General features: G+C 40.3%; 1 protein-coding gene across 3 annotated transcripts in view; it reads right to left on the bottom strand.

Annotated features, from left to right (window-relative positions):
• Positions 1–1696: 1696 nt before the first annotated feature.
• TAX1BP1 (Tax1 binding protein 1) overlaps positions 1697–26920 on the bottom strand; it is a 78200-nt gene continuing 52976 nt past the window's right edge. For all 3 annotated transcript variants that reach the window (XM_030550848.1, XM_030550850.1, XM_030550849.1), the window contains 6 exons: positions 26602–26727; positions 25908–25979; positions 18440–18614; positions 17880–18028; positions 3563–3648; positions 1697–2954 (listed from right to left, as the gene is read on the bottom strand). In XM_030550848.1, the coding sequence (XP_030406708.1) occupies positions 2753–2954; positions 3563–3648; positions 17880–18028; positions 18440–18614; positions 25908–25979; positions 26602–26727 (810 nt within the window). In that variant the 3' untranslated portion in view covers positions 1697–2752. The remainder of the gene's footprint in view (positions 2955–3562; positions 3649–17879; positions 18029–18439; positions 18615–25907; positions 25980–26601; positions 26728–26920) is intronic.

Below are 26920 nucleotides of genomic sequence, written 5' to 3'. Positions count from 1 at the left end.
ACTCAGTAGCCATGAAGAAAGGGAACTCCAGTTCGTATATTATCAAGAAGTAAGTCTTTAAATGTATCTGGAACTCCTACGATACCAAATAAATAGAGAATTGGTACTGATGCAGTACTAGAGACCACAGTCGCTGAAGCTGATGTATCAGCGATGGTGGGCATATTGAAGTAGATGCCAATGGCATCTGGTGCTGTACTTTGCTCAGTGCTTAGAGAGCAGCATGCATGGGTACTTACTGCTGGCCTGAATGCACAGGTACCAACAGCTGGGCTGAACTTAACTGTGGCACTCCCAAGTGTCTGCTTTCCCTCCTTGCTGGTGCAAGGTGCTGAGGCCTTATTGGAGCCATCCCTCTCCTTCATGCTATGTGACTTTATGGCCCCGTGGTTACCAGAAAAGGATTCCTTCAACTCAATGATACTGAGTAGAAGAGATCTCACCAGGGACCTGGCCTACTTTGGAGCTGGCTCCCTAAGGTGAGAATCCACACTCCTCTTTTTGGAAGCCTTCCCTAAAGCCTCCAAAGTCTTCCAAGATATCTCTCTGGTGACAGATATACTGGGAGGAGAGGCATTGTCTCCTGACCTGACTCAGAAGCTGGCCAAAGGGAGCATTAGCAGTCTGAGTTTAATCTCCTAGTTTTTCCTTGCACTGGAGATGAGGGCCAGGCAGAAGTTGCACTTCTGGGAGACATGGGACTTACCCAAGCAACGGACACACTTTAAATGACCATTGCTCACAGGTATAGTCACTCAGCAGGAGAGGAAATGTTTGAAATGTGATGAACCAGGTATACCCTGCCAGGAAAAAAAGGGGAAAGAGGAGTAAAACAATCCTATCACTGCTTAAGTACACTAAGATTGTTTTTATAGTTAACCACTATAGAAATATTAGAAAAGCTAACAACTAAGTCCATCCACGGTGGACACACTAGGACTCCATCTCAGGCTGAGGCAGTTAAGAAGGAACTGAGAACTGTTTGTCCTTACACCCTTATTTTGCATTGGTATCTGGCACGAGGAGGCATAGGATGCATGCACAGGCCAAACAGACACTTCTAATTGAAAATCTCCTATCAGGAGCTCAAGAGGTGCATGTGCACCTGAAGCAAGCATATCTAGGGATCCTACTCAAAGAAGACTCCTTAATTTTCGTAAGAAAGTTCTACCAGTCCTGAATCTGCTTCAAGACAAACTTGAGTGCTGAGGTTGTTTTCAGATTTTGGTGGCCCACACAGCCATAACAAGACTTGTGCCTTTACTAATAATTCTATCTTTAAAATGTGTTCTGTTTATATATTTTATATACTAGTCAATAATGTGTACTAAAAATCAGTGCTCAGTATTTTGTTACACTATTTTTTAAGAACCCTTGAGAGTACTAGATTTCCTCAACAGAATTACAAGACTTAAAAGAAAACGGATGATGTAATGGCTGCATACTCAGATGTAATTTGTCCATGACGACTAGTTTTAGTTGGGAAAATCCAATCTCTTATTAAACACTGGCCACATAAATGAAAAAGGGAACTGCAGACAACACAATTGTTTAGGTCTTCTCTTCTAGAAGAGAAGCAAATAAGTATTTGAGAGTAAGTCATCTCTTACTCCAGCTAAGCAAAACTTTTTGAAAAGTAAAGAAGTAAATTATGTAATTTAATTGGTTAAAGAAACATAGGGGGAACACCACAGACTCCATGAACAATTTTGTCTTTAATGTAACAAGACTACTGTACAACAGGTGAAAACCAAATTATTTTATCCAAAGGAACATATTACTTTCTTGGTTTAGTTAGTACATACTTTAAAGTAATTCTTTAAATATAAAATGTTTTTAGATATACATACTGATAGTTACATAGTGGAAAGAATGTACAAAATTAAAATGTAAAAGATTTTTAAAACCCTAGTCCAAAAAAAAAGTACTATTTGATTGTGTATGAAAACATACACGACGAGTTTCTCCAAAACAATATTTTCTACCAAGTGCAAATTAAACTGAATGGTAGTGATTTTTAAACAATTATTTTTTTAGTCATCCTAAGCATAACAGTTCCTTTCAATTAATAAAAATACTTCCTTAAAACATAAATGTACTTTAAAGTTATTCTCTACTTTTACTTATAAAATATTTGTCTTAAAGTATTTGCCATAAATTATTATTTTTTGTTGCAAGCATGTAGTCTCTCAATACATGCAACTACATTACATTTCTGTAGTAGATTAGAAAACTATATTTTCATAGGATAAATTATGTAATGTTCTGAATCAACAGTTATCCAAAGAAATACTTCACAAGGTTACTATGAGAAACATCCTTTTATTACATACTGTAAGTTTTAATATTTAATCATGCTCCAATCATGGTCAAGAGAAACCTCCAGTCAGTCTATGTAACTAACAGCACCAAGAAATTAGACTTTGTTTCTGAGGCCAATCACATCCAAGTTCTCCCTGTGTCCTTACAGGTTTCACTAAACAGGGAATAAACACAGACACATATACAAGGTGGATTTTTTTCCTTATAGAATATTAGATTAAGAGAGGCTAACCTGACAATTGCTGATAGGCCAAAGATTTACCTTAACTCCAATTACACTGTAGAGTATCGTATACTGAAAGTAGCATTTAGATATCTGCATTAAGTTATATGAAAGCTGCATTTTCTTTTCTCTAGGTGGACTGCCTGGTGGAGATGTTTTTTAAGCTTGACTACAAAAAAACCCCAAACAAACATTACTTATACTTATCTAGTCAAAATTTAAAACATTCTGATCGAAGTGCGTCTGAACATGCTTTTCAAAGCCTTGCTGATCATAGTCAGGAGGGAACTGCTCACTGCACATGGGGCACACCTTCCAGTGACTTTCAACATGTTCTTCAAACTTGCTCTGGTCATAATTAGGAGGAAACATCACTTCACAAAGGGGACACTTCTTGTGCACATCAAAACTTGGGAGAAAGAAAAAAAGAAAATGAAACACTGACACAATGTATCACTGAGTAAAGCTGAGAAATAAAGGTCTGATCCTGTTGCCACTGAAGTCAATAGGAGTTTTGCAACTGATTTAAATGGGAGCAGGTTTAGCCCCCTAAGTATCCAAGTAAGGTTTTACAGTTAATTAGAACAGACATTAGCTGAAATGTTCAATGCAGTTTAAATAGTTTTATATTGAAATTTCAAAATAACATGGCACCAAAAAAGGTTACATAATTTTGACATAATTCCAGCTACTACTGAATGCAAACTCTTCTGAATGTCTTAATGGCCAAGCAGGTTCTTAGGAAACCATTCTCTCTGCTCATAACTACTTAGTCTGCTCTTAGCAAACATAACACTTTATAGAAGTTCTTAACTTAACCTCACAATTAAGATGGCAAGAAAAAATGTCATTTATGTGCCAAAAATGTTGTCACGCTCTGTGAAATGAGGCACAATGCCAACAGTCTCAAACTGCACATCTAAGAGTGAATTCCCTGGGAACAATGAACACTACTCGGAAGTTCTGAATAGTAATATTTTGAGTTGATGACAGTGCTGAAAGATACGACAAATTTACCTGGAATCAAAACAAAAACCTGTTCCACGCTCATGTAAGAGAAGACTTGGAGGATCAAGAGCAGAAGGTACAGTTTCATCATCATCCTATGAAAAAATACGTAGTGTTATCAAGAATATCCATGAGAAAACGTGTTCTCTCAAACACATCTTCAGAGAAAACTTGGACTAGATTTTCATCTTTTACTTTGGACCTTCTGAAACACTATTTTTACTGGAACAGACAAAAAACAAGGAACTTGTTAATGAATATAAATAGCTAAACAAACTGCCTTTTATAGTGTAGGTGCTTGGTCAAATCTGTGCCAGTGATACTAGAACACTCCTACTAATACATTGATTAAGGAAATACATTGGTCACCTGACTGCAAATGCCTGGGGCCATATCAGAACAAAAATCTTATGTTAAACCAAATGCAGGGCACCAGACTATGAGGCACAACAACATTTTATGAAGGACTAAAACTCAGAAATAAAATTCAGATTGACAGATTGAGTCTAATTTGACATCCTATTATCTAGAATTTCAATGGGGAAAAAAATCCATTGATTTAGATTCATTCTTGCTTCTCAACAGTACGTTTTGAGTGATCTGTATATGCTGCTATCGCCAGCCAAGCATGTCACACATTTCACACTGCAGTCAGGCACATCAGCTAAATTGCCCTGTGTGGCTGCTACCTCTCATCAGCTCTGTCAATTGTCTCCTCATTTCATGAACGTTAACAGCACATAAACAGCTGCAGCAGGCGCTGATGAGGATCACTATGCTGATAGACAATCAAGTTTGCCTCAGAGCTTCTATTAAGAGTTAGCCCCAGTCAGGTCTGCCACTGGAGAATATACCCAAAAAATCTGTCTGTGGTGTGAAACTCTAAAACTGAATAAGCTGCAGGATACCCTATAGTACTTCAATTTAGTTCTGACAGTTGAAAAAACCAGGGCAGTGCTGTGTTTTGTTTTTTAATCAATCATAATGATGTCGCAAATTTAGGATTTGCTTGCACCACTGCTCTGGTGTAACACAGGTGAAGGAAACAAGATACAAAGAAAAACCTTAAGGGAGAAGAAAAGAAAAATTAGAGTTGTGTGTGTTTTTGACACTGTATGAAGTACAAGCCTACTAGTAATAAACTTGTCTTCTGCATATCCTCTCAGTTCCATTCTGGATATGGATACAGAAACCAAGAAGCTTTTCTAAGTAAATTCTGCTTATTTATAAAAGCCTTCAGCAAAACCTATAAAACATTCTGGAATCCAATCTCCTAGGCCTAGTCTACACTGGAGAGGGGCGTGTTGATGTAAGATACGCAACTTCAGCTTCGGGAATACCGTAGCTGAAGTCGACATACCTTATTCCGACTTACCTCCCGTCCTCACGGCACGGGATCGACGGCCGCATCTCCCCTGTCGACTCCACTACTGCCGCTCACTCCTGTGGATTTCCAGAGTTGACGGGGAGTGCGTTCGGGGATCGATATATCGCGTCTCGACGAAATGCGATATATCAATCCCTGATAAATCGATCGCTGAACGTACCCCTAGATCAGTGTTTCCCAAACTTGGGACACCGCTTGTGTAGGGAAAGCCCCTGGCGGGCCGGGCCAGTTTGTTTAACCGCCGCATCCGCAGGTCCGGCTGATCACCGCTCCCACAGCAGGTAAACAAACCGGCCCAGCCCGCCAGGGGCTTTCCCTACACAAGCGGTGACCCAAGTTTGGGAAACACTGTCCTAGCTCAACACAAGCATGAAGTGTGAACAATGACACTGGGAGCCTGATTTTCAAAAATTCATGTACAAAAGATACGTGCAGCTGCATGTCTACTTTGCACAGACAACTCATATCCACCTTCAAATTGCACTGGGTTCTTTATTTATTTATTTATTTATTTAATTACTACACAGTGTTCTCAAGAAAAGTTAATGGAAACTAGACAGATTTGGAAATTCCTTCAATAGTTTTCTCCCCCTCACTCTCTGAACAACAGCTGCTTAATTTCAACCATTTAACATTTTCATTAAGCAGCTAGTGGGGCTTACTGCAGCAGATGCTAGAGACAGACATGTTGTCCTATCTAACATGCTTGCCTAGCACCTGCAGTAGAAGGGGCATATGGATTGTAAAAGCACTATTTGTTCCTTTTGTCACCAATGAGGAGAGTATAATTATTAATAGAGAAAAACTACTGGTTAATATCTAAAGTGTTTCTCATTACACAGTAAAAGGTTGTTATTGCTGGACAGACAGACAGACACAAACAAATGTGGGGAAATCATGTTCTGAGCAAATCAGAACTATTCCACATTACTGTTTAAATATTTACCATGAGAAAATAAACACAATTTATCTAAACATGGATATTTATACTACAAATACATACCTAGTTTAATTTAAATCCCTTAAAACTGAATTTCTTTCTAATCCTTTCATTTTTATAGCTAGAAGGCCATTTCTTGAACACTTAGCATTATTTCAATAGGTCTGTTAACAGTATTCTAGACAGTGAAACAGATGGCATTTCCCCCTAGAGATAGGGCTCTTCAATAGAGCTGGTCAAAAAAAATTTGTACCAAGAGTCTTCCATCAGAAAATACGGTTTCGACAAAACTGAAGTTTTTCACCAAAATTGGAAAAAGCATTTTGAAAATGTCAAAATGCCCCATTTTGAAACTAAGGGCTTTGATTGTTGGTTTCAAAATGACTTCATTTTCAAATTCACTTTACATACACGCGTGTGCACACACACAGAATAAATAAATAAAAGGGCTGAAAGCAAACACAAATGTTTCAAGTGACAAAACAATTTGTTTTCATAATTCAAAAATTTTTGCTGTTTATCCTGATTTGGCATGAAATGTTTTTAAAATCTCAAATTTTTTCACAGGACAGAAAATCTGTTTTCTGATCAGTTCTCTTCCTATGCACCCTCCCTTCCATGCTTACATATATCCGTTGTTTAGTACAGAGCACCAAACCAGAAAACATGCTCAGAAGCTATGCATTGTAATCACACTGTTAATCTATTTAGCTTCTTAGGGTCAGCAATCAGGATTTACCAGTAATAAATATTAATTCAAAATGTCCTTAGCAGAGAGTACTAAAGATGAAGGAGTTAATGACCACCAGCTGTATGTTAACAATTATGGATGGGCAAAGAGACTCCCCACCTTCATCATTCCAGTTGCACAAATTATAGTCAATGCTATCTACTTTAGAATGAGCACTTGTGCAGTCCTGAAAGAAATCATTAACATGCCTTACTATTGAAGCATAACTGTCTGTAAAGAAATATTAGATAATTACTGAGAGGATTTATTATTAAACACTAAGCTTGGTGTATCATAAATTCTACTAGGGTTTTTAATATCACAAAAGAAAAAACAATTATACTTGTAAATATAATTCCAGCAAACATTAAAATGTATAAAATGGTGCATACTGAATATGTATACTCTGCACCATATATTAATTACTCATAATGCTAGTCAATGCCTCCCATTCAATTGTGGAAGCTGTACCAGCAAACAGTGGATTGTGCCTTAGGTTCAGCTTCACTGCGTGTGCATTTCTGCTCCATTAACGCATCCTATAGCAAACTAGATTTTATCAGAATTAACAAATTATAATCTTTATATTGAGGGTTTACCTGGTTTAAAGTATTCCTTAAACATATCAACATTTACTCTCCACGGTATATAAGATTTTGCCATGAGAGATGCTTCAGCATTTGTTTTACATTTCTCTATCTGGTAATTACGAATTTTGCTCATGAGTTCTTGATCTTATAGGTCATTGTTAATTACTCAAGCTAACAGTTCTCCATATTTCCTTGTGCTTTATTTTTGCTGTCTGTATTAATAATTAGGCTGTCCATTAATTGCAGTTAACTCAAGCAATTAACTTAAAAAAATTGTGATTAATCACACTGTTAAACAATAGAATACCAACTGAAATTTATTAAATATATTTGATGTTTTTCTACATTTTCAAATGTGTTGTAATAGAAATCAATATAAAATACAAAGTGTACAGTGCTCACTTTATATTACTTTCATTACAAATATTTGCACTGTAAAATATAGAAGAAACAGTATTTTTCAATTAACCTCATACAAGTACTGTAGTGTAATCACTTTATCGTGAAAAGAACAGGAGTACTTGTGGCACCTTAGAGACTAACAGATTTATTTGAGCATAAGCTTTTGTGGGCTACTTCATCGGATGCATGCAGTGGAAAATACAGTCGGAAAAGTGTGTGTGTGTGTATACACACACAGAGAACATGATACAATGGGTGTTACCATCACACACTACTGAGAGTGATCAGTTAAGGTGAGCTATTACCAGCAAGAGGAGAGAGAGAAACTTTTTGTAGTGGTAATCAAAATGGTCCATTTGCAGCAGTTGACAGGAAGGTTTGAGGAACACTGTGTATGTATGTGGGGAATAAACATGGGAAAATAGTTTCACTTTGTGTAATGAGCCATCCACTCCCAGTCTTTTTTCAAGCCTAATTTAATGGTGTCCATTTTGCAAATTAATTGCATTCAGCAGTCTCTCATTGGAGTCTGTTTTTGAAGTTTTTTTGTGTTATAATATTGTGACTTTTAGGTCTGTAATCGAGTGACCAGGGAGACTGAAGTGTTCTCCAACTGGTTTTTGAATGTTATAATTCTTGACGTCTGATTGGTGTCCATTTATTCTTTCATGTAAAGACTGTCCAGTTTGGCCAATGTACATGGCAGAGGGACATTGCTGGCACATGATGGCATATATCACATTGATTGACGTGCAGGTGAGTGAGGCTCTGATAGTGTGGCTGATGTGATTAGGTCCTATGATGGTGTCCCCTGAATAGATATGTGGACAGAGTTGGCAACGGGCTTTGTTGCAAGGATAGGTTCCTGGGTCAGTGTTTTTGTTGTGTGGTCTGTGGTTGCTGGTGAGGATTTGCTTCAGGTTGGGAGGCTGTCTGTAAGCAAGGACTGGCCTGTCTTCCAAGATCTGTGAGAGTGATGGATCGTCCTTCAGGATTGGTTGTAGATCCTTGATGATGCGCTGGAGAGGTTTTAGTTGGGGGCTGAAGGTGATGGCTAGTGGCATTCTGTTACTTTCTTTGTTGGGTCTGTCCTGTAGGAGGTGACTTCTGGGTACTCTTCTGGCTCTGTCAATCTGTTTCTTCATTTCAGCTGGTGGGTGTTGTAGTTGTAAGAATGCTTGATAGAGATCTTGTAGGTGTTTTTCTCTGAGGAGTTGGAGCAAATGCGATTGTATCGTAGAGCTTGGCTGTAGACAATGGATCGTGTGGTGTGGTCTGGATAAAAGCTGGAGGCATGTAGGTAAGTATAGCGGTCAGTAGGTTTCCGGTAGCACAAGTAGAGCACGGGCGTTGGGGGACGAGAGCTGAGGAAGCGTTGCTCTAAGTCAGCCATAAAAATGTTGGCATACTGTGGGGCCATGCAGGTACCCATAGCAGTGCTGCTGATTTGAAGGTATAAGTTGTCCCCAAATGTGAAATAGTTCCGGGTGAGAACAAAGTCTCAAAGTTCTGCCACCAGGTTTGCCGTGACATTATCGAGGATACTGTTCCTGATGGCTTGTAGTCCATCTTTGTGTGGAATGTTCTACATCCATAGTGGCCAGGATGGTGTTTTTAGAAAGATCACCAATGGATTGTAGTTTCCTCAGGAAATCAGTGGTGTCTCAAAGATAGCTAGGAGTGCTGGTAGCCCTACACTATGTGATATATGCTGTCATGTGCCAGCAATGTCCCTCCGCCGTGTACATTGGCCAAACCGGACAGTGTCTACGTAAAAGAATAAATGGACATAAATCAGATGTCAGGAATTATAACATTCAAAAACCAGTTGGAGAACACTTCCATCTCCCTAGTCACTCGATTACAAACCTAAAAGTCACAATATTACAAAAAAACTTCAAAAACAGACTCCAATGAGAGACTGCTGAATGCAATTAATTTGCAAAATGGACACCATTAAATTAGGTTTGAATAAAGACTGGGAGTGGATAGGTCATTACACAAAGTAAAACTATTTCCCCATGTTTATTCCCCACATACATACACAGTGTTCCTCAAACCTTCCTGTCAACTGCTGCAAATGGACCATTTTGATTACCACTACAAAAAGTTTCTCTCTCTCCTCTTGCTGGTAATAGCTCACCTTAACTGATCATTCTCGTTAGAGTGTGTATGGTAACACCCATTGTTTCATGTTCTGTGTGTGTGTGTGTGTGTGTGTGTGTGTGTGTGTGTGTGTGTGTGTGTGTGTGTGTGTGTGTGTACACACACTTTTCCGACTGTATTTTCCACTGCATGCATCCTATGAAGTGGGCTGTAGCCCAAAAAAGCTTATGCTCAAATAAATTTGTTAGTCTCTAAGGTGCCACGAGTGCTCCTGTTCTTTTTATTGTTCAGTATGTAGCCTCATGACTTTACTGCATATTATTCAAACACCACTCGGGGGTGTTTCTAGGGCACTTTTCACTATAGCATTCAAGTGTTTCACAAACATTTTATTTATCTGCAGAACACCCCTCTGAGGTGAGAGAGTATAATCTCCATTTTACAGAGGGGAACTGAGGGAGAGAGATTTGGGTCAAAAGTTTCCTCTAATGTTAGGTGCCCAGTTTGATACATCTACTCTGAAAAATCAGATCCTGAATCAGCATTATGTAAGATTTTATAAATACATTCAAAGCAGAGCTCCACTGACTTAAGTTGCAGCTGTGAGCACTCAGCAGTTCTGCAGATCAGACCCCATGGCATCAAGCTGGACACCCAGAAAATGAGAAACATAATTAATAACCACTTGTATAAAGTTTGGTTTAAATGGCTAGCATCACACAGAAATTCAGGAGGGAGGGGAAAGGATATTGTCAGTTGCTTTGACTGCCTATACAACTTCTTCTATCAGTCTCTAACACAGACCATAAGGTTGACTATGAATTTTTTCCCACTCTTCTTGGCTGTAAGTCTCCTTTTATCTAGAATACAGTCAGAATGAGCACTCTTATTTACTATCAGGACTACTACAATTCTCTCAAGCTCTTTACTTTGTTTCTCAAGATAAGTAGTTCTGGGGTGAGACTGGAGAGGCTATAATGTGGTCAGACAACGATCTTCTATCACATTTACAGGCTGAAATTCAAACACTGTCCTCTTGGTTTTCCAGCCAGTTTGTGGGCTTGCACCATTCTGTTTCCCAGACAAAACCATTTAATTTCATACATACACACACAACTCAGATATTGTCTTCTCCTCCTTGCCACTATTTACAATTGGAAAAAAGAAGGCGTGCTGGATCCAGGACACGGTCTGGAAGGTCGCCCTCGAGCACACCCTCAAAATGCCTGCTTATTACCCAGTTGGTTGCGGGTAGAGCTCGAGTGAGCTAAGAGGGCTGGCTGATGGTCTGCCGGCACTTATAGCCTTTGCCCTTCTTTTGGAAGGGCTCTGGTTGAGGTTGGACCTGAACCTGCAGGACTGCTGCGGCTTAAACCGCTTCCTCTCAGGCCCCGGGGGCGTGTAAAGGCCCACAGAGCGCAAGGTAGTCCTAGCGTCTTTTAGGCCATGTAATTTACTGTCTGTTCCAAGAACAGCACCAGGCCATGGAATGGGAGGTCCTGGATGGACTGCTGAACCTCCACCAACAGGCCCGATGACTGCAACCGGGATGCATGCCTCATAGAAATAGCCGAAGCCACGGTCTGGGCCGCAGAATCTGCTGCATCTGAGACTACTTGGAGGGCTGCCCTGGCCAGTCCTGCCCTCATTGAGAATAGCCGGGAATTCCTTCCTGGACTCCTTTGGCAGCGAGTCCATGAACTTACCCATGGACTGCCAAATACACCACTACCTCAATATAACGCCACCCGATATAACACGATTTTGGATATAACGCAGTAAAGCAGTCTCCGGGGGGGTAGGGCTGTGCACTTCGGTGGATCAAAGCAAGTTCAATATAACATGGTTTCACTTATAACGTGGTAAGATTTTTTTGGCTCCCAAGGACAGCGTTATATCAAGGTGTAGAGGTGTACTAAAATCACAGCAGCCAAGCAAGGCCTGATGGTTGGGCACTCTCAGCTGGAGGCTGGACATAGAAGATTGAGTCTCTTTGCCTCCTTTTTCTTAGGTGTCAACCCCGATTGGCCTTGTCTATTCTGCTCATTGGCTGCGGGTCATAACCAGTGAGTGCGGGGCAGGATGAGTATAAAGATACTCAAAACCCTTAGCAGTGACATACTACTTTCTTTCCACCTGCACAGAGATGGGGGGCAGGGAGAAGGGTGTCTGCCACAGGGCCTTGAGTAGTTTCACCACTCCCTCGTGTACTAGCAATGCCAACCTGGAGGCGCACTTAATACATTGAACAGGTAATCTGAGGGCTCTGCCAGCTCCTCGGCTTCCAGCCCCAGTCTGATGCCACCCTCTTCAAAATCTCTTGGTAGGTCCTTGCACCATCCTGAGGGACTGCGTGAGAAGCCCCTGCTTTCGTCTCATCTGGCGAAGATGACGAAGTGGCAGAGCTATCTATGATGAGGTCGCCAACTATCTTTTGGATGTCCCTGAGACCAACCAAGGCCCCTGCGATGGTTGGGGAAACCCCCAGGGGTTCCATAGTTGCCTGGAGGCCAGCTGGCCACTGGTGGCCCAGAAGGGAATGTCAGTGTCCCCTGGGGGTGACCTTGGCTTGCAGGCAGGTCTTCCTCCTCGGGCTCTACATACTTCCTCCTCACTGTCACAGCCCAAGGAGGGAGAGACTTGTCTGGGGAACCAGAACAGTACCGAGGCCACCTGTCTATCCTATTCCTGTCGGCTCTTTCTGCGGCCCTCCACCAGGAGGACTGCTCTCCGTGACTCCAGTGACTGGTGGATCACCAACAATACCCTGGCGATCAATGCCTCACACTTTGCCACTCCGTAGACCAGGACTGAGACCGAGAGGGTTGCTGTCTCGGAGACCACTGACATGCTCGCGGTGATCGATACTGGCAATCCAGAGACCAGTGATGGGACTCCAATGACCAGCTTCTTGACCTACCGGAGCAGTGCCGAGGACTTGGAGACTGACTCGGATGCTCCCAGCTCTGAGACTCTGGAGACTGGTGATGGGCCTCTGCAGGTCTGCACCAGACCACTGGCAATTGACGCCGGGACTCCGAGAAACACTGCCTGGAGTCCAGGGACCGACACCAGGAACTCTGGCAAGCCAACCCCCATCCAGGGACTGGTGGCACTGTTCAGGCGAGTGCTGGCAAGGTGCCCCCTGCCACGGTGAGAGGTGCCACATTAATGGAGACCACTGGAAGGGTCCCAGGACAGGTTTACCCCTCGAACGGGGCACTTCACTGGCAAGCGTGGACGGCACCACTACGTGCAGAGTGCCTCTGTTATTTCCCAGAATGATGAGCAGGTCTGGATATGGGCTCAACAGCTCAATGGGAGCTGGAGCCTGGCCACTGTCCAGAGGGGAAGAGCCACCCTATGTGGGTCTTTGCTTTCCTCCGGCTCTCTCCCTCCCTTTACGGGATGTATGAGAACACAGTCTCTTGGCCCTTCTTTGCTTTTTTAGCCAGTACCAGGGATGGGGACCAGTGCTGGTCAGCAGTTGGTGTCAGCAGCATGCTCTGCACCAAAGCCCCGGTGCTTGGAGTAGAAACCGATCTCATCAGCTTCAAGGTTGGTGCGAGGGCTGACTCCATAAGGAGTGCTCAAAGACTAATGTCCTGCTCCTTTTTGGTCTGTGGCCTGAAGCTCTTGCAAATGCGACCCTTGTTGCGGGTTTCCCCTAAACACTTCAGGCAATTTCTGTAAGGGCCACTGAATGGCACAGATTTTTTGCAGCAGTCACTAGGCCCAAGCACCAGGGCTAACTAACTAATTCTAACTTTACACTAAGGAAGCTATTAACTACACAACTTTAACAACTATATACAACAAATTTGCTGCTAGGTACAGTTGAGATAGGAAAGCTCGCAGAGGCAAGGAGACGTTCCAGCACTGTCACAGGCAGTAGGAAGGAACTGATGGAGGGGGAACCAGCTGTGTCCCTTATACCAGTGCATATGCACGCCACTCCAGAGGGCGCCAGAGCTGGTCCCCTACAGATACACTGAGGGAAAAACTTCCGACACCTGTGCATGTGTCGAGCACACACAATTACAATGGAACCTATAACAGAATGGACGTGAGCAAGCACTCGAAGAATTTTGATTTATTCACATATATCCTCCTCTCTCTTATTTGGAAACTAATTATGTTTTACCATTCTCAGTCTATTTTCATTTGACAGGAAGAATATCAATTCTTATAGTATATTAAAATATAAATTGCTATTTGATGTGAGAAAAGAAGTATCTTCTTGACACATTTATCTGAAGTTATTTCCTAGTTGAGCATATTAGGTTCCTTCCATCTCATTACAAAATCTAAGCTGTGTCAGCAAATGAGCACAAGACTCTAGCACTGTTTCTCTGGGGTTTGCGAAAGGGCAAAACACATAGATCAGGAAGAACACACTGCTAATTAAACTGCAGCAGATGACTCAAGAAGAGAAGAGCTTGTCATAAGTAATGTCTATGCCAAGAATGATCAGATTAAATATGCAAAATGTGAAGAAAAGGTGGGCAATAGCACAAAGCTGATATTCTAGACCTTAAACAAGCTGCAATAGTTCTGACAGTTTCCCTAATTATTCACAATAATGGACATAGGGTTCAAAAGGCAGGAGGAAGAAATACATTTTTCTCCATTATAGGTGCTGAGCACCAAGGCTAAAATCATGCCTGTCTGAACACTGATCAGTTTCTGCAAAGGTTAATAGCAATTAAATGTGGCAAACTAGACTAAATGAGAAACAGGTCATGATACCACAGTACTTGCAAAGAGCACAATACTTTGTAGAAAACTATTTCTGAAATATTTCTTAAAGTAGCAAGAGCATCTAGAAACTGAAACACAATAAAAAAAAACCTGTTCAAATTAAAACATACATATATAGTTTAGGTACAGTTTTCTTCATAAACCAGTTCACTAGCCCCCATTTTTCTTTTTTATACAAGAGTATCTGAGCTAACCAAATAAAACAAAAAAATAAAGATTCCGAACATCCTTTAAATGATATGTTTGACCCTAAAAACTCCTCAGTGCCAACAGTAACACTAGCTCCTGACAGGCCTGATAAACTCAGTAGATCCAACACATTGCTTTCGTAGTACTTTATTTATCCAACGAGGGTCAAGTGAGGTATCTAATAAAAGTTTACGTCATACTGCATCTCATAATAGTTGCGAGATGGATGGAAGGATGGATATTTAAAAGGTTTCAGAGTAGTAGCTGTGTCAGTCTGTATCCGCAAAACACAGGAATACTTGTGGCACCTTAGAGACTGCGGGCTTGGCTACACTCACACTTTACAGCGCTGCAACTGGGGTGTGAAAACCAACCCCCTGAGCGCTGCAAGATACAGCGCAGTAAAGCGTCAGTGTAATCAGGGCAGCAGCGCTGGGAGCGCGGCTCCCAGCGCTGCACGCTACACCCATAAGGGATATGGTTTACAGGCAGCGCTGGGAGAGCTCTCTCCCAGCGCTGCCGCTCTGACTACACTCACACTTCAAAGCGCTGCCGCGGCAGCGCTCCGAAATTCCAAATGTAGCCATACCCTAACAAATTTATTTGAACATAAGCTTTCTTGGGCTCATGTTCAAATAAATGTGTTAAGTCTCTAAGGCCTTGGCTACACTGGTGCTTTACAGCGCTGCAACTTTCTCGCTCAGGGGTGTGAAAAAAACACTCCCCTGAGCGCTGCAAGATACAGCGCTGTAAAGCCTCAGTGTAAACAGTGCCGCAGCGCTGGGAGCACGGCTCCCAGCGCTGCAAGCTAAACCAGATCAGGATGTGGAGTACGTGCAGCGCTGGGAGAGAGCTCTCCCAGCGCTGAGCTCTCCCAGCGCTGGCACTGTGACCACACTCGCACTTGGCAGCGCTTTAAAGTTTCAAGTGTAGCCATACCATCAGGTGCCACAAGAATTCCTGTTCTTTAAAAGGTTGTGTATGTACTGAAAAGATCTTTTAAAATCTGTCCCAGGTAAGGTGGACAGTTACACCAGACAAAGGGATGTAGAGTCACCTATTTGCCTTGGTTCATATGTAGATTAAGCATTGTAAGCCAATACAATGGAAGCACTGTTTTGCATATAGTCAACAAGAGGATGAGAAGGCAACTTGGAGCCAACCAGGAGAAGCAAAAAGACAGTTGGTTATCTATTCACTGAGGAAACAAAGAGTGGAAGGTGTTCATGAACTCTTGGATCCTGGGTCAGTGAAAAACAGCTAGCTGTACAAAAGACTGAATCCTTGGGGGAAATCTTCTTAACTACATAGAAAAAGTAACTGTTGATAAACACAGACCCAGGTTTGTGTTCTAATTTTTGTTTCCATTATCCTTATTTACGATCTCTTAAATTTTAGCCTTTGATAAAGCATTGATAACACAGAATGGCACTTTCCATAGGGTTACCATATTTCAGATTCCCAAAAACAGAACACTGCCTGTGGCAGGGGGGTAGAGATCGGGTTGTTGGAAGGGGTGCCTGCAGTGGAGGTACTCAATGGTAGTGGGACACAGTGTTGCTCCCTGTCATGGTGGCAGGCAAAAGGCCAGGATGCAGCAACAGTTGTCATTCAGCACCTCTTTGCAGGACACTCTCCTCAGGGCTGGGAATTGGGGCCTAGTGAACGGGATCTGGCAAATGTGGCTTGAAGGGGAACAGAACAACCTGCTGCAGATGCAGGGGAGGGACCAATCAGCTGCCACTTGTCTGCTCAGCAAAACCCACAGACATTTCCTGTTATTTGAAAAATCTGTCCGTACAGAGAAAGGAAGCTCAAAAAAAGGCTATGTCCAGGAAAAGTCGGACATATGGTGACCCTACTTTCAGAAGCACTTGGGCTGGGGCTCACCTATTGTTAACTTACAAGACAAAGTAAGGGGTAGCAGAGCCCTGAGGAGACTGTTTGGGTGGTGTTGGCAAACCAATACTCAGTTAAGCACAAGCAAATCTTCCTCTTACTGGAGACAGGAGGGTAACAAGGTGACTCTCAGTCCTGGTCACCCTGAGAAACAGAGATGACCCATAACTCTTGATGGGGGTGAGGGAGAGCGGCACAATTTAAGGGGAGGGACACATGACCGCTCCATGTGTCACCTCTGGCCCCTTTTCCCACTACCCCTGTGCCCCCCACACCCCTCCAAACCGGCACCACCTTTCCCTCACTCCCCCACTTACTTCTCCCATTGTATCCCTGCTGTGGGCCAGAGCGGGTTCTGTACACTGACTGCCAAGCAGGTAACTGCAGTTGCAGGCAAGGAAGGGACAGAACTCAGAGGTCTTCCCCACACCCCCTCTGGGGGAGCTGTGCTACCACCCCCGTCTCTCTTCCCTGCTCCAAGCACCTCCTAGGGGGGCTCAGCAAGGGCACTAGGTGCTGGTGCCTTTCCCAGGCACATCCCCTTCAGCTATGCTCAGCCCGACTCCCACCCTGAAATGCAATTCTGTTCCCCCCCCACACCCCTGCAGAGAAAGTGTCACACTATGAAGTCCTGGAAAATATATTAGCAAACAATACCATTTTTACTTTACCCTGTTTTAGATGACAGACAAGAATCTCTGCCACTTCAAACTTTTGGTGGTTGAAAAGGCCAAAATGGAAATTGTTTCTATGTTTAATATTTTCATTCTGTTTAAATATTTCTTTGATTCTGTATCTCTTGCAAATCTGTCTTCATAAATGTACACCTTGCATTAAACTATATGCTAGACATTTAATTCATTAACACTGGTAACATAATCCTCCAGCTTTTGTTTTGCCTTCAGTTTCAATTAAGTTTTCATATACTGGGGAGAGAATTAAAAACATCTGTGTTCTACAAGAAAGGCTGTGTATGTAATGTTAAGGAACAGGAATATGGTTATATATTGAAATAGCAATATAACTTGAAATTAGTTAACTTTTTTCTTTTTAAATATTAAAGCAATCAGAGGCTATGACTCCAAAACCAAAATAAACTGGTATTAGAATTCAAAAGAGATTTCTATAACTTGAATTTTCATCATTTTGTGTGCAAATTGTTCACCTTAAATAGTGTTCATCAGATATTTTTCAATAAAATTTCAGTTCTGATATGCTTAAGCGTATCAGAATTTTTAAATGCTCACTATAGCCAAGCAATTGTTAGCTCCTGGATGCTGATTAATAAATGAAGGAAAAAAACAACAAGTAAGCTAACTCACATTGCTATCCTCAGGGTCTTCTAGACCATCAGGCCGACTAAGGTTGCGAGCAGGCTGACTGCAGACTACGTTGTCTTCCAGTTCCCAAGAGGAAGTCCTTACAGGCAGCCTTTGGAGCTCCTCCGGATAAAATGCACCATCTGCTCCATCTGAAATAAAAATTAGAAGAACAGGCCTCTTATTTTATATAAAAAGTTCTGTTCAATACAATTAGTACACTTTTTGTCATATCAAAATAATAATGAAATCAAAATTTCAAATGTTTTCAGTTTAGATTTAATAAAACTAGGAGTTCTCAACCAAAGCCCAAAATCTGGTAAACAGAATGCACAACTAGAACAAACTTCGGTGTGAGAACACCATTGTTCTTGTATCCTCTTGAAAGTTTTCCTTTTAGTGACTAGAGTCGACAGACTTATTAATGAATCCAGCCATTTCCGACAAACATATTATATGCCAGGATATCAACAGTCCAGTCCTGTCTCTACATAAATAAAATGGCACCATTATTTTCAAATTGTGAGACAAAAGAAAGCTGAGGAATATAAAACTTTACAAACCTCTTGTTTCCTGGATTGCATAAGGGTTTCCAAACTGCAGTACTGGTAGTCTACTTGGCACTGCAGGAACCAGTCCACTCTCCTCTGAGTATGGACTGAGAAAATGTAAATCTTGCTGAGAAATCTGTCCCTTAGTTATCCTTTCAGCTTGATTTTCCGGACTCCTGCCAAGTTCCTAATTAACAAAAAGTTTTAAAATGTAATTAACACATGGAGTCAAATTATCAAATGGTTTTAAATACTGATTAAAATAGTTTAATTAAAAGCTTCAATTTTTAAAAAATAATTCCAATATTTATCTGCCAATTTTCAGATCCACCTTTCATGACTTGACTGAGTAACTCCAAGTTTTTGTTACATTATTAAATATACTGATAACTTATTTGTAAGAAATTTTATTTTGAAGTTCTATCATCAATAGTTGCAAACTCAATAAAAAAGCCAAATCACCAGTATTGTTCATACAAATATCTACTTTTACAAAGCAAATAAAAAAAATCAGTTATAAAACACAGAGGCTCTGCTTCTTTCACCTGATCTCTCCTTACAGCTGAGATGATGTGCATATTGTGAACAATTCACAAATAAAATTCCTGTTTATCTCAAAAACCACTAACAGTGGTTCCCAAATTTGTTCCGCCACTTCTGCAGGGAAAGCCCCTGGCAGGCCGGGCCAGTTTGTTTACCTGCCGCGTTTGCAGGTTCAGCCAATCGCAGCTCCCACTGGTCAATGGGAGCTCCAGGCCAAGGGGAGCTGCTGAAAGCAGTGGCCAGTACGTCCTTCGGCCCACGCCGCTTACAGCAGCTCCCATTCTCTGGAGCAGTGAACCGCAGCCACTGGGAGCCGCAATTAGCTGACCCTGCAGACGCAGCAGGCAAACAAACCAGCCCGACCTACTAGGGGCTTTCCCTGCTCAAGCGACAGAACAAGTTTGGGAACCACTGCACTATAATTTAGGAACACACCGATTATGCAGAGATCAGATACAGGCTTGATGCAATACTCTAAAAATATTTCTCTTTTAATAGATGCATAAAAACTTACTAGATATATGGGGCTGGATCATCTGCTGATATACATCGGGGTAGCTCTGTTGACTTAAATTAAGCTATCCCAATTTATACCAGCAGAGGTTCTGGCCCACTGGGTTAAAGTTTCTTGCTTTCAGTAAGAGAAGAATTTTAAGATGGATGGGCCTTTATTCCATCCATTTCAAACTAGAGAAGAAACAAAACAATGTAACTGGAGAAAAAGTCAGAAGTTGTCCTAACTTTTTCTGTCCTACAATTTGTAGGCTGTTTATTTATAAACCCCAAGGAGCAATCAAAAGAAGTTCAAAGTGCAGTGTCTACTTTCTAAAAGTCTGAGACACTTTCTGAAAGTGGAAATGTCCCATATGCTTATAGTTTTTTTTCTACAATATGGAAACATTTTTGCTAAAAACATGATGGCACTTAATACTTTAATTCCAGCATCACCTAAGATTAAAATAGAATGTACATCAAAGTGCTTGTAAAAGGTGCTATAAAATAGTCTTAGCCATAAACTGGATTGCTAGGGTAGAGACTGATTAAAAAAAATCAAAGGCTATATAAGTATGTAAATAAAACAGAAACTAAGTAATTTTATAGGTTTGAAGAGACTACAAATGAACATTTTTAGCATGCTATGTTTAGTGACATTTATAAACAAACACTGATAATGGAGTATAAATTGAAAAGCTGTTTACTATACTATGCTTAACCTTTTAAATCATGGTTTCAGTCTAGCAGAGCACTTTGATTCTTCTTTGGAATTGTTCTAGCAAATTTATAGATATTTACATTACAAGCTTTTATAAGCTTCATACAATATTTTTATAGTTGCACTCCTCCTTATGTGTGTTACTTAAAATGATTCCCTCCAGCTAAAAATGATTCCTTCCAGATAAATAGTTGTATCAAAATCCTGACATTCACTTAGCTTTTCTATGAATTAGAAAAATATGGTACAGACTTATTTAAAAAAAAGAAAACCATCAATGTATTTGGCTATTCCTTTGTATGAAAAAGAGTAACAGCAGCATTTCTGGTTGCTTTTGAAAAAAAATAAGTTAAATATTCTTATTTTCCAACTAGTTTACTCTATACTGAAATTACTTGAAGTCACTGTTTATTAAATAAAACAGCTGTGCTGAATTCCGCTCATGTGTATCCTCTCTTCCATCTTGGTTTGTTCATATAACATGGAATGAATGTACTTACATATTTTAATAAACATTACTCTCTCCATTAGCAATGCCTTGCAAAAATTATCATACTGTGATTAAGAACACCTATTAATAATCGCCCTGCAAAACACTGAAGATACTTTCAGCATTAGAACATCATCTGTAATATTCAGCATGGATTTCTTTAGTTTTAATCATACACATACTGAACTTGATGAGAAAGCCAGCTTTGGAAAAAGTGGCAGTTCCTTTTCAAACACTTATTTAAAAATCTGGAATGGCATTAGAAGGTATACAAATATCCTTTTAGATAAATTACAACTCTGAAGAGATGATTATCACACTGTAACATCTGTCAATCTGTTCTCTTACTGGCTGCTTCTGGGAATAATCAACAATGGTAATGAATGCGTGTCTGGTTATAAACAGAAACAATCCTTACAAAACAGTGGAAATAACTTATCAAACTATATATGAATATGCACTGTTCTTCTTAGATCTCAGATTAGAATTTGACACACCCACTTATCCCAATTTCTAAGAACAAAAAGAAAGAATTCTGTTAAGTATATGGATAACAGTTAATGCTAAGCAAACAGCCAGTATATGAAAAGATTCTGCCTTACAAATTTCATTAGATTAAATGCAGCATATGATTAAAATGTTCTGGAATTCTACTAGAGCACAAAAAAAATATTTCTAAACATAGTATTTTCAAATATCAAGTCAGATGTTTGATGTTTCACTATTTGTTGTTTGGTTCTGGGATTCTTATTTTTTGATAAATATGGAAGTTATTATAGAAATCTCACCATTAAATTATTTTTTATTATTTAAAAAATCAGTTAATTCATTTTTACTGTAATTTAAAATTTACCTTTACATGTTTTATGAGTGGTCTCTTTATATACTGTTCCCCACTGTATCTCTTTAAAACAAATTAACCAAGGCTGGCTAGAGTAGTCAGGAAGGAATTAAACTAATAACAAAAGGGGAGACAGTAAAAAGAGGAAAGATTTGCGCACTCAGCACAAAACTGGGATGTTGAGAACAAAACCAAGAAATCAAAGGATATGGAGAGAAGAAATTCTTGAATTGCCTAAACACCAATACTAGGAATCTGGGTAACAAACAAGAGGAACTGGAACTGTTAATTTATGAACAGAAATTTGATCTAGTTGGTATTACTGAAACCTAGTGGGATAATTCGCATGATGGAACCTTAAATAGGTTATAACCACTGATTTTAGGAAGGATCAAGTGGGCAAAAGAGGAGAAGGAGTGGCACTCTATGTCAAGAGGCATTACCTGTTTCCAAGTCACTGATAACTAGGAATAAAATCATCTTACATGCTTTGGCTTAATGTCCTAACAGTTAAAGCACAAGACAGGGTAGTAGTTGGTGTCTGCTACAGACCACCAAACAACAGTAGGGAACAGGATGACCACCTCTTTATGCATCTATGTATAAAGAAAAAAAAACTGTGATCATGAGGACGACTTCAATTTGAGTGACATATGCTAGAGGTATCATGCTGCCAGTACTAAAAAAAAATCCTTGGAATTTCTAAACATTATAGATGACAGTTTCCTAACTCAAAAAGTGTTGCAATTTGTCCTAACAGATAAAGAGGAACTGATCACAGAACTAAAAATTAGGGCTGTAAAATGATTACAAAAATTAATTGTGATTAATCACAAGATTAAAAAACAGTTGTGATTAATCGCAGTTTTAAACACACTGTCAACCAATAATAAAATACCATATATTTAAATAATAGAATACTATTTATTTTGGATGTTTTTTACATTTTCAAATATATTGATTTAAATTACAACACAGAATACAAAATGTACAGTGCTCACTTTATATTATTTTTTATTACAAATATTTGCATTGAAAAAAGGTAAATAGTATTTTTCAATTCACCTCAGGCAAATATGACAAATAAAAAAAAATCTATGATTGCACATTTTTTTTTTAAACACACATAACTGTACTCAAAAATAAAATATAAAACTTTAGCAGAGTGGTGGGCAACCCACGACCTGCACACAGCCCATCAGGGTAACCCGCTGGCACGCCATGAGACAGTTTGTTTACATTGACTGTCTGCAGGCACAGCCACCTGCAGCGTCCAGTGGCTGTGGTTCACCGATCCCAGCCAATGAGAGCTGTGAGAAGCGGCGTGGGCTGCACGGATGTGCTGGCCGCCGCTTCCTGCAGCTCCCATTGGCCGGCCATGCCAGTGTAAACCAACTGTCTTGCGGCCTGCCAGTGGATTACCCCGACAGGCCATGTGCAGCCCATAGACTGCCCACCACTGCTTTAGAGCCTACAAGTCTACTCAGTCTTACTTTTTGTTCAACTACATTTACGGGAGACAATGCTGCCCGCTTCTTATTTACAGACTACTGGACAGGGTCACGATTGATTAGTACAGGGGTGAGGAGGGGAGACCGCTAGAGTCACCCAGGGAGATGGGTATCCCTGTGGCAAAGGCTCCAAAGCGCCCTTTCCCTCCTTCACATCCTCACAGCAGCTGGCAAATGCCCTTCCGCCTTCCCTCATGTAAAACAAATAAATAGATTAACCCTTGAGGGAGTGGGCACAAGACTGACTCAGAGGAGTCAGGAGGCATTTCAGTAATGCGCACCTCTGGTCTGGATAATACAGAGCCTCTTGTCCTCAGCTGCCTCCTGCTTGCTACCACAGCAGGCGCCTCCCTCCCTACCTGGCAACCAAGTCCCATCTCCACAGATGTATAATTAATGCTTGTTTAAAAAAAAGAAAAAAAAAAAGGCGTTCATTTGTTTGGCGCTAAACACATGTGATTGACAACCCTACTAAAAATTAATGGTACCTTAGGTACAAGTTATCATGACTTGATCACATTTAGAATTTGAAAACAGAATAAATTCTAGACTAGTGTATATACTTGGTGCTTTAATAGGGCCACTTTCACAAAGCTAAAAACAACTGTTAGCTAAAAACAACACCTCGGATGAAGAATTTAATCTGAAAAATCTGAATGATAATTGGGAGTAGTTTAAGAACACCTTACTACATCCCCAAAAAGCTACAATCCCACAGCTGAGGAAGAACAAAGTGCTGGTGAAAAAAAACCCAATCTGGTTTAGAGAGGAAGTGAAGGCAGCTATAAAAACTGGAAGAAAGGGGAAACTGATAGTAATGAATACAAATCAGAAGAAATTGTAGAAAACTAATTAAGGGAAGCAAAGGGACATACAGAGAAATCTATGGCCAGAAGAGTTAAGGACAATAGGGAGTTTTTAACTATATAAAGAACAAAAAGAATTTTGACATTAGCATTGGTCCATTACGAGATAGAAACAGTAGAATTATCAATAATAATGCAGAAAAGGCAAAAAAATTCAATAAAAATTTCTGTTCAGTATTTGGGGGGAAAATAGATGATATAGTCTCATCACATTGTGATAACACTTTCATACCAACTGTATCTCTAGAAGATGTTAGACAGATGCTACTAGAGTCAGACATTTTTAAATCATCAGGTCCAGATAGCTTGCATCCAAGAGTTTGAAAAGAGCTGGCTGGGGAACTCACTGGACCATTAATGTTCATTTTCAACAAGTCTTGGCGCACTGAAGAAGTTCCAGAAGTTTGGAAGAAAGAATGTTGTGCCAAATAAGATGTCTCAGATAATTATAGTCCTATCAGCCTACCATCAATCCCAGACAAGATAACAAAGCAGCTGATTTGGGACTCAGTTAATACAGAATTAAAGGAGGATAAGGTAATTAATGCAAATCAAAATGGGTTTATGGAAAATACATCTTGTCAAACTAACTTGATTTTTTTTTATGAGATGACAAGTGTGGTCATTACAGGTTCATGCATCATAGAATCATAGATTATTAGGGTTGGAAGGGACCTCAGGAGGTCATCTAGTCCAACTCCTTGCTCAAAGAAGGACCAATCCCCAAATGGCCCCCTCAAGGATTGAACTCACAACCCTGGGTTTAGCAGGCCAATGCTCAAACCACTGAGCTATCCCTCCCCTGTCAGACTTCCGTAAAGCATTTGACTTAGTAATGCAAAACATTTTGACTAAAAAACTACAATATAAAATTAATGTGGCACTCATTAAATGCATTAAAAACTGGCTAAGTGATAGATCTCAAAATGTAACTGTAAACAGGGAATCAAGTAAGTGTGTTTCCAGAGGGGAGCCACAGGAATCCGTTCTTGACCCTATACTAGTCAACATTTTGAAAATAGAACTCATTACTGATAAAGTTTGCAGATGACACAAAAATTAGGGAAGCAGTAAATAATGAAGAGGACATGTAACTCATTCAGAGCAATCTGGATCACCTGGTAAACTGGATGCATGCAAACAACATGTCTTTTTAATAAGGCTAAATGTACACATCTAAGAACAAAAGAATGCAGGCCATATTTACAGAATGGGGGACTCTACCCACAGAAGCAGTGGTTCTGAAAAAGATTTAGGGGTTGTGGTGGATAATCAGTGGACCATGAGCTCCCAGTATGACACTGTGGCCAAAAAAGCTAATGCAATCCTGGCATGCATAACCAGGGGAATCTTGAGTAAAAGTAGAGAGGTTATTTTACCTCTGTATTTGGCACTGGTACAAATTTGTTCGTTTCTAAGGTGTCACAAGTACACCTGTTCTTTTTGGTGGAATACTATGCCCTGTTCTGGTGCCCACAATTCAAGGATTGTTGATAAATTGGAGAGGGTTTAGAGAAGAGCCTTGAGACTGATTAAAGGATTAGAAAAAGTGCCTTATGGAAAGAGATTCAAGCAGCTCAATCTACTTTGTTTAACATAGAGAAGATTATGAGGTGACTTGATTCCAGTCTGTAATTATCTACATGGGGAAAAGATATTTAACAGTGGTCTCTGTAATCTAGCAGAGAAAGGTATAAAATTATCCAAAGCCTGGAAGCTGAAGTTAGACAAATTCAGACTGGAAATAAGGGAATTTTTCTTTTTTTTTTGGACAGTGGTGGTAATTAACCACTGAAATAATTTTCCAAAGATCACAGTTGATACTTCATCACCGACATTTTCTAAATCAAGACTGACTTTTTTTCTAAAAGATACACTCTAGGAATTATTTTGGGGAAGTTCAGTGGTCTGTGTTATTACAGGAGGTCAGACTGTTGGATCAGAGTGGTCCCTTCTGACCTTGGAATCTATGAAGCACCAGAGCACACTAAATATAACATCTGATGGTTACAGTACCTTCTCACTGGTGAAGACCTCCAAATGTGATATCAGCTCTTTTATTGTTCTCTCCTTTTCTGCCAGCTGAACCTACATGAAAAAAAGTTTGCTTCACTTAGATTACAGAATGTATATAAGTTCCCCATGTATTATGCTGTAAACATACAAAACACTCAGCAATTTAAAATCATATTTCTGTCTGAAAATATTTTATCTACTATAATTACATGCAACATCCTTTACAGTTGAATAAAGTTAGCAAAAAATATTTCTCTATTTACTTCGGTTTCTTTACTGTGTGCATTTTTCAGTACTTTTTGTTTATTCAATGTCATTTAACTGGTAGCAGTGGGACATTAGAAGGACTCTTCTTCAGATACATGGCTAGGGAACAAGGGGAAAGGGCAGGGTGATGACAGTGGTAAGGGATACATCTCTCCCAGGGAGGAGATTAGCAGTGGGAGGTAAATATTGAGTCTGACGAAGCCTGCCAACAGGTTTGTATTTGCATGGATGAGGGGCCAACTACTTTGATGGTGTTGTTCTCAGGCCTGCCCACACTCCTGCTCAAAAATCCGTCATGAACATCAGTAGGTGAGATAGAAAAACTCAAATTTTTCTCTCTAGAAGAGTTCTTATTAAATTTGTGTGTGGTTCCACAACGCTCTACTTTGCGCCTCTTCCTATTCCATGTGTAGCCAAATAAGCTTACTTTATACTGGTCCTCCATTGCTGCTAGCTGGAGTTTTGCACTCTCACTGATTTTCACTTGTTCTTTCCATTTCAGCTCCAATTTAGCCAATTCATCAGCATAAACACTGCATTTCATTTTCTCATCCTAAAGTAGTATAACATAAGTCATGATGAATCACTTAACATTTTACGAATCTATGGAATTTTTTTTTTTAATTATCTGACCATGCAACCCTCAGTGCTTCCCAGAAATTAGCCAATTGCCAGGTGACTTCCCCATGGATTGATTACAGGCCCCTATTTATATGATAAGGCTTGGAAGAGGACAAGGGTATGGG

This window comes from Gopherus evgoodei, chromosome 2 (genome assembly GCF_007399415.2).
Source record: "Gopherus evgoodei ecotype Sinaloan lineage chromosome 2, rGopEvg1_v1.p, whole genome shotgun sequence".
Taxonomy (NCBI): Eukaryota; Metazoa; Chordata; order Testudines; family Testudinidae; genus Gopherus; species Gopherus evgoodei.
This window is presented reverse-complemented; position numbering and strand designations above follow the sequence as displayed.